Here is a 13,190-nt window from a genome sequence, read left to right as displayed (position 1 = left end):
AAAACAAAAAATAAAAAAAAATAAAGCAGCCTTTGCCAAATCGCGATTGCAGTTTAATTTCGATGAATCGTGCAGCCCTAGTCTTAAAAGAACGTGAACAGTTGTGAAAGAAATAGGATTCAGAGCAATAGGATCCTAGCAACCTAATACAGTAAACCTGCAGCTCTCTGTCAGACTACAAAAGAAAAAGAGAAAATTACTCACTGCTCTTGTCACAGGATCTAGTTGGTGTGCCCCTTATAGTCACTAGAGTGCACACTGTAGTTTTGTTTTGTTTCTCTGGACTTCAGCTCACATCACCCTTTGCTTTGACATTCTAGTCTCATTACATTCAGCTGTGTCTCATTATCTTGTTAACTCATCCTCATATAAACTCTGTTTTATGTGTCCTTAGTTGCTGGGTGATTGTTTTGCAGTTATGTGTTTCTTGATTCTGTTTTTGGATTTACGCTAGTTGTTTTTGTATTTTTCATTAAATGCTGCAACTGGATCATCTTGTTTGTGAGTTTGATGTGACAGCTCTTGACTGTCTAACGTTTGTAGCTTTATTTTGAATCAATGTATATTAATTAATGTAAAGACTATGCAGTGTTTTAGTTTTACATTTGATTAAGTTTCTATATTGTTTCTCACTTGCTTACTACTGGTAAGCCTGCCTGAAAGTTGAAGCACAATTTATTTCATTTGTATCTTTGTTTTTAGATTTGTTGCATTGCTTTTTATGGTATGCTACAACACTGCTGGTCACTTTCAGTTGTAGTGATGCTTTCTTTTCCAAGAAAGATTGTGAAACACATACATTGGCGATTTATATATGCTTTTAAATGATTTAAATTCACTTCACACACTTAAAGCAATAATTATTTAACAAGTTATTGCATTTTTCTTCAGTCTCGCACAGCCCTATATGATACCCCTTTTCGTTTCATATTTCCTACAAAAATAATACTCTGTGTGCATGTCACAATCCATTCATGAGCATGTGACCTTGTTATTAATCCCACCCATGGCATCTTTTGAAACTCCAATAAGCAGTTCTTTTGAATGTGATGCAAAGATGTAACCGCTCTTGATCCAGCTATTTCATCACAGCCAGGGTTCTTGCACCTCCCTTTGTCCATAACAAGCCTGTGGGCAATTCTGTTTAAGCGCACATCATCAAACACACTAGGTCCATTGTTTCTTATCTTCTCTTCAGATTTTCAGTTACACTTTGTGATATCAGCTTTCCCATTTGCTTGATGCTGCTGGCCTTGTTCTCTCTGTAGCAACAATGAGCAATTTCTGTCTTGAATTGAATCCACTGAGCACTTATCTACTCAAGTCTACATTATCTGATTCCCATACTTTTTCTCTCTCATCTGGAGTCAAGACTCATTCAACTCTATGGCACTGTAACGGCTACTAATGTCAAATTCTTTCTCACTTTTGGCATTGGAGGAGTCTCTTCTGCAGTAATTTTCTTGTCTTTCTTGGAGGAAAGTTGTAACGTAACTTAAAACCCACTTACGGTTAGCCTAAAAACTGCCCTGTTAATTCCAATGATGCAATATGTTGTATTTGTTTCTGAATAGTGGGAAGAAAAAATAGGCTTTTGTGTTCACTCATGCTTCAGTCACCCTGTCCCTCATTGTCCTCGCCTTGAAGAAACTGGAAGTCTGAAATGAATTATTCATTTAAACTTGCTGTGTTTCTAAGGCATAAAAACAGCTTCCTAATTTAATATTAGGAAAAATATTAATCATATTAATAAATTTATAACATTATTTAGCAGAATACCACGTTCTCTGCAGATTTCAACATGAACCGTTCATCAGTTAGTGGCAGCCTCAGGAAACATTGCAGCTACACACCTCTGTCACATTAACTTCACAAAATATCGAGGAAACTGTACTATAATGAAACTGTGCAACTATGCAAATCTGATTTATATCAGATTATCAGTTCAAATAATTCAAACAGGACCCCTAGAACAAATGCACAATATAAAACCATGAAGCTGCATGAAATGACTGCCATATGGAAGTATGGAATAGATATACTGTGCATTTATGGCTTTTTATTTTATTTTACTTTGTGCTCCACGGATTTGTAACAACAGTGCAGATTTTGAATGACTGATTAATTGATTGATTGAATGACTGACTGATTTTCAAAATTCATCGGAGGAAATCAGAAAAGGCTTATAGGGTCCAAAATGCATTATACTCTGAAATGCAATCAGTGCGGCCTACAATAACGTGCATAAGTGGATGCAATGTCAATGTCCATGTGTGAACTAAATCAGAGTTTATGATCAACCGTTTTGTTTAACATCAAATTTAAGATTCTAAAATTATAATTACAAATTAAAAATAAATAAAAATATCTGTAACCAACGGAAAATTACTGCCAACAAAGTCCTGACAAATACAAATCAAGTTCCTGTGTGACGTCAAGCAGTCAGTCAGGAGGAGGCTCGTGCACATTTCTCATCCACACAGTGAGCTGCAATCGTGTCAGACCGGTTACCTCTCAATACTCTCTAAAACATATCGATTTTTATACCCATTTTTTTTTTCACTTTTAGAAGAACTAAAACAAAATCAAAACTGAGGTTGCCTTAGTAAAGGTAGGGCTTTTTTTATTTATTTAATGTAAGATAAAATGGCTGCTGTTAGTAGTTCGTGAACGCAGAAAATGGCGTCGTTATAGAACAAACACCTGAGTGTGCTGCTGCTTGCTTTAAGGTTAAAACAAAATATCGAGATACGTTACGTGTCAGTCGTTAGATAGATTAATATGTCTATTGTGGCTTCTCTCTGACCTGAAGCGTGGAACATGTTATATGACCAAACACAGCATGCAAGCTAACTATTGCGCAAAAGCTTTTATAGTAGTGGAAATGTTGAGCTATATCTGTTTACGTTTCTTGTTATTAGCCCAAGTGATTTGGTCGTCTTTCAGGCTTTCAAAATAATGAAAACAGAAAGGCGTTAATCATTGTTTGCTGGTTTTTCTTTGTTAGCCTTGCTACTGTGTTAGCTAACGTAAAGGTTTGGTCTCTTGTGTTATGAAAGGAGACAAATCATTTGATTTCGACCAAATATATTCGCACTATAAACTAATTTTTATAATATTTAATCTCAATATCCGATGTAATTAGGTCTTTCATCTTTAGAGAAAGAGGAATAGTTAAATCTGATCAGACTAGTACTTCCAGTGTGTATTACGCAGCCATTTCTGAATATGTCAGTTGTGTTTTCTCATGTTTACTTGACTCTTTCTTTCTGTTTTTCTTTTTCTCCTACAGTTCGGATTTCCCCACCCCGCCCTTTGATTATTATTCTTTTGAAGATTCTTCGTTGTCAAGCCGCCAAAGTGGAGAGTGTGATTGCAGAAGGGGGTGCTTCTCGTTTCAGGTGAGTTCAAACATTATGCTTCGGCCAAGACTTGACTAACGTTACAAGTCTTTCTTGACTTGTCATCCATCAATAGAAGAAACAGAGCTTAGCTGTAGGTTAAAATATTTTTAAAAATTGCCTTAGAAATATATTTAGCCTGCATCGTTCAAAAGGCTTCTTTTTGAGACACCCCATTTAAATGTGATTTCCCCAGTGTTGAAGCTTTTCAGGTTGAGATTATCTGTGTATACACACGTTCTCAATATTGACTGGCATTTCTCTCTATTACACACTGGTTCAGTTGTGTTTTAGACCCGAGCATCTTGACTCTACGCCAGTCGCCTTGAGCGAGTGCAGATTTCAATTTAACTTAACTCTTGATCAAGGGGTAAAGCATTTGCCTGAATTTTTCAAAAGGATGTTTGAATTGAAGATTGATCGACTTTGACCAAGATGGGGGAACTCTTTTTAATAGGAATCTTAAAATGGATAGATATACTTACCACGTTAAAGATAAAAAGTCATGAAGTTGATTAACTGGTCCACCATTTCCTTTCTCTGCCACTTTGTTTTTTAAAATGGTTTCCACCACTCCAGTAATGTTGTCTTGTGGTTGTGCAAATGGCGTTCGGAAGTTGTCTAATCTAGCATTGCTTTTATAATTCTAGTGCTTCTTCGGGCGGAGGAGGAGGTAGGGGTGCATCTCAGCACAATCCCAAGACTGTCGGAAACAGGTATGGTTTGTTAAATTCAAGAACAATCCAGATTTGAACTGTGCTTTGGAGACTCTAACCGCTTCTTTTTCCCTTCAGCGAGTACCTGGGGAAAACCCCAGGGCCTAGCGTTCAGAGATGGGTTCCTTCACGAAGCACTAGACGAGATGTCAACTCCTCCAATGAAAAAGAACATCACGATGCAATATTTAGGAAAGTGAGAGGGTGAGTGTCCTTAAGGAGCATGAATATTCACTTCAGCAGTAATGGAGCTAAAAGAAGCCTCTGTTTTTAAATAAATAAAATGAGCTCTTTTGTTCATTGTGCTCTGAGCCATGTGAGCATGTTTTTGTGGTTGGGTCAGCTGATGCTCTCAAGCTCAAATAAGCACAAATCTCTACATGTGGTAAACGGTGGTCTTTATTTTAACTAGTGCAAGATGTTTATTCTTTGCTCTTTCTTCTCTCTTTTAGCATACTTAATAAGCTGACCCCTGAAAAGTTTGACAAGCTATGCCTTGAGCTTCTCAATGTTGGTGTAGACAATAAACTTGTCCTCAAAGGTGTCATCTTGCTGGTAAGTTGCTTTTGTGGCATATTAAAGTATACATAGTTTGATGACTGACTGTTGTGTAATTTTCTTTTCTTTTTTTACCATGTTTCATAATGGTGTTCAAGAATTTGATTGAACCATTTAAATGTAACAAATCAGGTAGACGTGTGGTTATGTAGAATGGCTAAAAAGTGTAAAAACTACAGTTTAAAGGTTTTAGGTTAATATATTTTATTGCTTTTGAAAGAAGTCTCTATGGTATTGTTTATTTGATCAGATACTGAAAACGAAAATAATGTGATACTATATTTTAAAATAACTTCTAATTAAATTTTTTGAAAAGTAATTTATTCCTGTGTTGGAAGAGCCTCATTTTCAGCAGCCATTACTCAGTCTTCAGTGTTACACGATCCTTCAGAAATCATTCTAATGGTGTGTGCACACCAAAAGAGAATTTAATTATTTGTGCGAGTAGATTGCATACAAAGTCAATGCAAAGACACGAATAGACAATAATTCAAGCCGAGTGACACAATTGCCGCAAAAGCACAATATTCGCCTCAATCGCATTTTTAGTTGAAAATTAGTGAAGAGCCTATTGATTATTATTATAGATTTTTTTTTATGTTATTTAAACATATATATATATATATATTATATATCAAAAGAACAGCATTTATTTGAAAAAGCAATCTTTTGTAACATTATAAATGCCTTTACTGTCACTTTTGATCAATTTATGACATCCTTCTTGAATTTTTAAATCTTGCTGACCTAAAACTTTTGAATGGTAGTTTAAGTTATGGGTTTAATTATAATAAAAGACATATTTAGAATGTATCTTACAAACCTGCTCATTATTTCGCTACGCCTAAAAAAAATGGTTTAATTATCAATAATGGTTTAATTAAATTCTGACCATTGATGCAACAACAGTGCATTTTGACCAATTCATACCATACATGTTAGGATAATGAAATAAACCTTTAGATATCGACATACATTACTCATTCATCCATTACAGAAAAACTGGTTTCATATAATTCTGTATCTATTCTGTAGATCGTAGACAAAGCCCTAGAAGAGCCCAAATACAGCTCACTCTATGCTCAGCTATGTCTGCGTTTGGCAGAGGATGCACCAAACTTTGATGGCCAAACACCTGAAATACAGTCATCACAAAAGCAGAGCACAGTAAGTACCTGAATCCCATTATAAATTGGCGTAACCGTATTTCTTAAGTTTTGTTGAATCTGAAAGAGCTGTGTATTAATTCCCAAACAAATCTTTGGATACCAAATTAATTGCCCCTGTAATTTATTTTTTCTAATTGTGCACTGTGCTATGTATTTACCTGCAGACTTTCAGAAGACTTCTAATTACCAAGCTTCAAGATGAATTTGAAAACCGCACCAAAAATGTTGACAGTGAGTCACTCCTCCTCAAACATCGTAGGTTGACTTATGCTGTGTTGCAGGTTTCTAACATTCAACTGTCTCTTCATTTAGTCTATGACAAACAAGACAACCCTCTCACCTCTGAGGAGGAGGAGCAGCGTGCCATTGCCAAGATCAAGATGCTTGGCAATATCAAATTCATTGGAGAACTCGGCAAACTTGACCTCATCCATGAATCTATCCTTCATAAGTGCATCAAAACAGTGTGTATCCCTCTCAGCATTTCAGTCTATTAGTTCCACTCCATTATGTGCTTTGGTTAGTTTCGGCTCAGGGATTTTGATGACTCATCCTTTCTACCTTATCTGTAGCTTTTGGAGAAAAAAAAGAGGGTCCAGCTCAAGGACATGGGAGAGGATCTGGAGTGTCTCTGTCAGATAATGAGGACTGTGGGGCCCAGACTCGACCATGATAAAGCCAAGGTACCACCTGACCCAAAAACCATTATTGTTATTCAGCAGTGCGAAAGGGGATCAATTGATAAATCTTTAAACACCAATTCATTTATCACATTTTCTTATTTTTAATGATCTTGTCACAAGTAAACACAAGTTTAAATTACACAGTCATACCTTTTAAATTAGTTTTTCATCAAGAAATATGATTGTAGTGCACAAGTGTTGAGAGTTGATTTTGTAAGGGATGAGTTTCAACCATGAAGCAATTTTTTACGACTTGTGTTCTTTCTGAAATTGATCCTTGAATGATGTACTTATTTCACCTTGTGTCTGAAATTGGTCTATTTGCTAGAAATTGGCCTTGTTTTTGTAAGGACCATGACTGATTGGAATAATGTCATGGTGACTTTTTGGAAAGTACCCATAGTATCTTTTAAGAACAAAACAGATCTTAGACTGAGATTAACTTTTCTTGTGGGAGCAGTTTTAAGAGGACGATGCAGCCATTGAGTTACATAAGTAGTGTTCGTTTCGTTAATGAAAACTATGATGAAAAATGTTCATCAATTAGGTTTTTTTTTTAAGGTCATTAAACGATAACTGAGACTAAATGAACATGCAATATCGTTGACGAAAAGAGACGAGACTTAAATGTAGGTAAAAGGACAAAAACTTTACCAAAACCTTTTTATTTTTGTTGAAAAAAGTTGAGCCAAAACATTTCAGACTCCTATACAAGACTATTGTGTGAGTGTTCATGTTTGCGGTTGCCAGATATCTCAAAGACCTCAAATTCCCCAATCAGAGCTTTTCTGTTAAACAGATATGTACTCTGCCCGTACTTTTTACTTTATCCAGTCTGGCAACAATACACATGCCCTCTCTCTGCGGAGGCGCTGTGATCTGAAAACACCGACATATAGTACTGTACAAGTAAGCTGAAGTTTAGCGATCTCCATTTGAGGTATTCTGCTTAAATTACAGTGTCATTCAGCCAGTCTGTGTGCTGTCATGGATCTTGACTGTATTGTTTGCGATAGTAGTTTGCGGATTGTAACATTACTTATGCAACCTCTGAGCAGCAATAAGTCTTTTTGCTGTTGTTTTAAAAGAGAGACATTAATGCAGTTTGGAATTACTATTAGGAATTTGTCTGATCTAATATTTGAGAGTAGGTTATTGTTGCACTACTTTTCATTATGAGACTTGTTATAGCACTTGAATATCATTGCTCTTTTGTTGATTTTGATTGCTTCCATTGTCCTCATTCGTAAGTCGCTTTGGAATAATTGACGTCTGCTAAATAATTAAATGTAAATATAAATGTAATAATGTAGACAGGGCGAGTGTATATTTGAAGTCTGGTGTTATTTAGCATCTAATTGATATCCTATTATTAATCTGTACACTAACGTTAGATGAGGTAAAAGAAACCATGCATACAAGTCAATATTCTATTGATTTGTGCTTATTGGTGAAAGAGCAACTTCTGATGAAATGTAAAAATAAATCTCAAATGACAACAATCATTGCAATTAGAATTGAGCAAACATTTATTTTATTTTTTTCATCATTTTAACCATTATACAGTAAGATGAAAATATGACAGATGTGTAAGTTTCCACTGACTAAAACTACACTAAAATTCTCAGACATTTAGGCCCGGTTTCACAGACAGGGTTTAGCTTAAACCAGGACTAGGCCATAGTTCAATTAGGATTTTAAAGTAATTTTTATAGACATGCCTTAGAAAAAAAACATTTCTGGTATGCATCTTGAGACAAAACAAGGGCACTGACATATTTCAGGATCAATCAGTGCAAGTTTCTTTCAGTTGACACAGCTCAGGCTTAAGCCTTGTCTGTGAAACTGGGGGTAAGTGGACTAAAAAAAAACTAAAACAGAACAAGTTGACTAAATATGATAAAAAGTTAAATTTGACCCAGGACTAAGACTAAATTAAAAATAGCTGACAAAATTAACACTATACATAAGTGTAATTTGAAGGCATGATCTCTCATCCATTGTTGCCTTTCCCACAGTCTTTAATGGATCAGTACTTTGGCCGGATGCAATCCTTAATGAACAACAAGGATTTGCCTGCAAGGATTCGTTTCCTACTGCAGGACACCGTGGAGCTGAGAGAGAACAATTGGATCCCTCGCAAAGCTTTCATCGACAATGGACCAAAGACGATTAACCAGATTCGTCAAGATGCAGTGAAGGTGAGTCAGAGTATTTTTTTCCTTCTGTTACTTTTACAAAAACCGTCACCAATTATCTGTAAGTAGGGAGTCACTGACTCTGTAAAAACTGATGTAAAATTATGTAAATGTTGTTTATTACAAGTCTTTATCTTTCCCTCTCTGAAGGATTTGGGTGTTTTCATTCCACCCATGAACCAAGGAATTAGAATGGACTTCTTCCTAGAAGGCCCCTCCATGCCGAACAGGATGAAACTGGATAGAGAAACTCTAGGGGGATTGGCCGATATGTTTGGTCAGATGCCAGGTGAGTTTATCACCTGCCAATTGTGTGTGTGTGTGTGTGTATATGTGTATAAAATATTTACACATACATAGATAAAAGTGCCGTGTCTTCATCTTTACTGTGTATATATACATTTGCAGGTAGTGGCATAGGGACTGGTCCAGGTGTGATCCAGGACAGATTTTCCCCCACCCTAGGACGTCATCGTACAAATCCTCTTTTTAATGGCCACAGTGGACACATGGCTTCCCAACCACAGTCACAGTTTGACTTGGGTATGAAGCCTTTCATCAAGTCTAACCAGGTAAGCATAAATGTTTTTGCGGCACTTACAGCTATAATTTTTTTTTTTAAAGCCATTATTATGAAATTACTAAATAACTATATATCCCTAGGGACAGAATCAGCATTTTCACAATCAAAACCAGAACCATTCAAACCAGCAGCAAGCTCAATCTAAGGACATGCCTCCACGCTTCAAGAAGGGGCAGCTCAATGCAGACGAGGTAAACCAGAGGCACTAAGTGCTTAGTAAAACCAAAACATCTTCCACCCTGTGATTATAAAAAGACGCGTTATTCTGAGGGACTCCACTGGATGGCAGTTTTCTTACTTTGTCTGTTCTTTGTTTCTTCCTGTTCTTTCTCTCCTCCTTATGCTTCTCTTCTATCCCTCACTCTTAAACTGCCAGTCAGTCCGCTGACTGCGATTATGAGATATGAGGGTGTGAATTGTCAAAATAGTATCAAGCATTTTATTCTTTCTAACTAGCTAACAATGTTTTGTATGTTTTTCCCACGATCCATTCTTACAGATCAGCCTTAGACCTGCTCAGTCGTTCCTCATAAATAAAAACCAAGTGCCAAAACTGCATCCCCAGATTCCTACCATGATTCCACCCAGTGCTCAGCCTCCACGGACACAGACTCCACCACTTGGACAGGTAGAAAATTCCCTCAGCTTTGTTGAACTCTCTATTTAGTTATGATTAATATTGCATATCTTTTAAAAGCTTCCGTAGAATGACATGGCATTAGGTAAAATCAATCACTTCCATGTGTTATTTTTAGCCTCCTCAACTTGGTCTGAAAACCAACCCGCCTCTGATCCAGGAGAAACCTCAAAAGACTACTAAGAAACCAGCGCCTGCTAAGGAGGAACTGCTGAAAATGACTGTGCGTATCTTTGTTGTCCTACCCTTTTGTGCTCAAAGCATTTTCATCACCAGTTGTTAGAGACTTTCTAATGGTTTGCTGATTTTGTTTAAAAACAGGAGAACATTGTGACGGATTATCTGAACAGTAAGAACATGGAGGATGCTGTCAGTGGGGTTAAAGAGATGAAAGCTCCTAAACACTTTCTGCCAGAGATGTTGAGTAAAATCATCTTGTGTTCTCTGGAGAGAAGTGATGTGGACCGGGAACAGGCTAGTTCTCTTATCCATACACTGCGCACTGAGGGCTCAATCACTGGGGAAAACTTCATGCAGGCAAGTTACCTTGCTTTTTTTTCCTTCAGAGATCAAATATTTGTATTAAGTGTTTCATTATCTAATTCCCATAATTTTTGTCAACAGGCTCTGCTGAATGTCTTAGATCAATGTCCTAAGATTGAGGTGGACATTCCTCTGGTGAAGTCATACCTAGCGCAGTTTGCAGCACGGGCCATCATTGCTGAGCTGGTCAGTGTGGCAGAACTGGCTCATCCACTGGAGAACGGCAACCACTTTCCTCTTTTCTTGCTATGCCTGCAGCAAGCTTCCAAGCTCAAGGACCGTGAGTGGCTCACAGATCTCTTTCAGCAGAGCAAGGTCAACATGCAGAAGATGCTTCCTGGTATGTCTCCTTTCTAAGCTCTGAATTAGTTGTTTCTGATTGGTCCTTCACAGTATTTTTTTTGTTTTTTTTTAGGTATTTTATTAAATAGGATTGAATTTGGTTACATGCTGTATTTAACTACATATTTTTGTTTCTCAGAAATTGACCAGAATAAGGACCGTATGCTGGAGGTTCTTGAGGGGAAAGGTTTAAGTTTCCTTTTCCCCTTGCTGAAACTGGAGAAGGAACTGCTGAAGCAGATCAAGGCAGACCCCTCCCCTCAGGCCATCTACAAGTGGATCAAAGACAACATTTCTCCCAAACTCCACACTGACAAGGGCTTCATCAACATACTTATAACCAGGTACAGCCCATTAAATGTGCATTACATTAATAAATGGAGATATGGAAGACTGAGATTGATGTAATTGACGTCACTGTTAACAAGCCTTATGGTTTTTCATTTAACAGCTTCCTGCAGTATATCTTTGCTGAGCTTGGCGTGGACGAAGATGATGAGCAACTGGCCTCCCCTTCTAAAGAGCAGCTGGACCAGGAGAAGCAACTGCTACTCTCCTTCAAGCCAGTCATGCAGAAGTTCCTCCACGATCACGCTGACCTGCAGGTCAGCGCCCTGTACGCCCTGCAGGTGCACTGCAATGCCAGCGCTTTCCCAAAAGGTACAGAAACTACTCGGATTGTAACCTGCCGTGCTCATTAAGATTTTCTGAAGAGGTTTTTTGTTTTTTTTGTTTTGTAAATTAGGTATGTTGCTGCGCTACTTTGTCCACTTTTATGACATGGAGATCATTGAGGAGGAAGCTTTTCTTGCGTGGAAAGAAGACATTTCCCAAGATTTTCCTGGAAAAGGGAAAGCCTTATTCCAGGTAAGTGTATTTAACTACTCTAAACTCAAATGTTCTCAATTGGAATTGTTTTTACCATTTGTGTAGAAGAATGTACACTTTGAAGTCTTTAATCTTTCTTTTCAGGTGAATCAGTGGCTGACTTGGCTTGAGACAGCTGAGGAAGAGGAGTCTGAGGAGGAAGCTGACTGAGGAACCAGACTCATCTTCTAGTACACATTAATTGCCTGCTACATGACTTGCTTTCTTCTCTTTGGTTCCTTCACTCTTTGCAGTAGCTCACACTCAGCCAATTATAGTATACTGCTGCTAGGCTCATGAATTAAACGAAAGACCATCGTCATAACATCTCTAATGTGGTTTCTCACATCATAACCAATGTCAGGCTTGTTATCATCTTTAGTTTCAGAACCGCTATGCTTTTTCAGTAGAAAAAGTGGTAGTCAAATCTTCCTTACATGTTCTGTCTGGTTTAATTTGTTTTTGTTTCACAAGACACCGGACAGAAAACTTTTCAGCGTCTCTGCGGAAGTGAAACTCGTATAGAACCAGTGATTTGTTTGCAGTCTGTCTTGGGGGATTGATTAAAATGAATCATGAGATCCTGGTTGAATGGCCTTAATAGGTTATGCTGTAGATGCTTTTACAAGTGTTATTCTGGGTCGGTTGCAATATCTTTCACCCCAGTGCATGATTTAAACATCTGTAAAACTGTAATCACTGTAACATGTTAGCAGTTTCCATTTCTACCTCCTACAGAATAAGCGTTATTTAGTGCAGGCTTCTGATATGTCTAAAGTTTCAGACATGAAATAAGATCCAGAACATCTGCGTAGTTTGATTTTGCACAGTTACACTACCTAATATCTCAGCTTGCAGTAGAGTTTAAGTGCTTTCCATTGAAGATGCAGAAATCAAGCTACTAGTGTCAACTTAATGCCTCTGCTGCCCAGCCTTACTTCATTAATGTTGTCTAAAGTGCGTTCTGACAAGGTAACTGCAATGTATTCTCTGTATAATGGCAGTAGTAATGTTGCCCTTCAGGTCCCTCTGATCTGTTGCTAATTATTCCAAACATAAACATTGAAGTGGTGGATTATTTTAACCTGCCATTTAATGGGTCATTAAAATCAGAAAAATCCTTAAAACCCAGAAGAGGTGAAAGGCTTTTGCCCTTGTCGGTAAGGGGTTCTCGAGACAACCTTTTATTGACAGGTGTTTTAACTATGTGACAAAGTTAATCTTGTGAACTTGCGATTGCCAACATGTTAACTACAGTCCAGTTGTCAGAAAGGAAATGGCTTATGATCATGTCATTGTAAGGCTGTTTAGTGCTGTTTTCATCACCACTATTGCTGAATTCACAATAAAGGAAAAACTTGATGAGTTTGAAGTGTTTTCATTGGCATGTTTTATAAGAAATGCACTGAGAATTTTACCTGTCATAGCTTCCATTTGCTTCCATAGCAACATGTTTACAACCAATATTTTGTTGTTTGGGCAATATATCTAAA

The 13,190-nt window shown here is 37.4% G+C and overlaps 1 protein-coding gene and 1 non-coding gene across 2 annotated transcripts; both read left to right on the top strand.

The window, feature by feature from the left end:
- Positions 1 to 461: 461 nt before the first annotated feature.
- LOC109110111 (eukaryotic translation initiation factor 4 gamma 2-like) lies at positions 462 to 13,059 on the top strand. The gene is made up of 21 exons (XM_019123152.2): positions 462 to 501; positions 3,293 to 3,401; positions 4,052 to 4,117; positions 4,196 to 4,321; positions 4,570 to 4,672; positions 5,711 to 5,842; positions 6,009 to 6,075; positions 6,157 to 6,308; positions 6,417 to 6,527; positions 8,546 to 8,728; positions 8,876 to 9,014; positions 9,134 to 9,297; positions 9,389 to 9,499; positions 9,808 to 9,936; positions 10,064 to 10,168; positions 10,267 to 10,482; positions 10,570 to 10,828; positions 10,970 to 11,174; positions 11,282 to 11,490; positions 11,576 to 11,697; positions 11,803 to 13,059. The coding sequence occupies exons 1-21, from the start codon at positions 477 to 479 to the stop codon at positions 11,866 to 11,868; spliced, it is 2,799 nt and encodes a 932-aa protein (XP_018978697.2). The 5' UTR covers positions 462 to 476; the 3' UTR covers positions 11,869 to 13,059.
- LOC122148705 lies at positions 9,543 to 9,721 on the top strand. Its single transcript, XR_006162575.1, has one exon. It is a non-coding gene; the product is annotated as a small nucleolar RNA SNORD97 (small nucleolar RNA).
- Positions 13,060 to 13,190: the final 131 nt, after the last annotated feature.

This window comes from Cyprinus carpio, chromosome A18 (genome assembly GCF_018340385.1).
Source record: "Cyprinus carpio isolate SPL01 chromosome A18, ASM1834038v1, whole genome shotgun sequence".
NCBI lineage: Eukaryota > Metazoa > Chordata > Actinopteri > Cypriniformes > Cyprinidae > Cyprinus > Cyprinus carpio.
The sequence above is the reverse complement of the archived record's forward strand: the minus strand, read 5'-3'. Positions and strand labels throughout refer to the sequence as shown.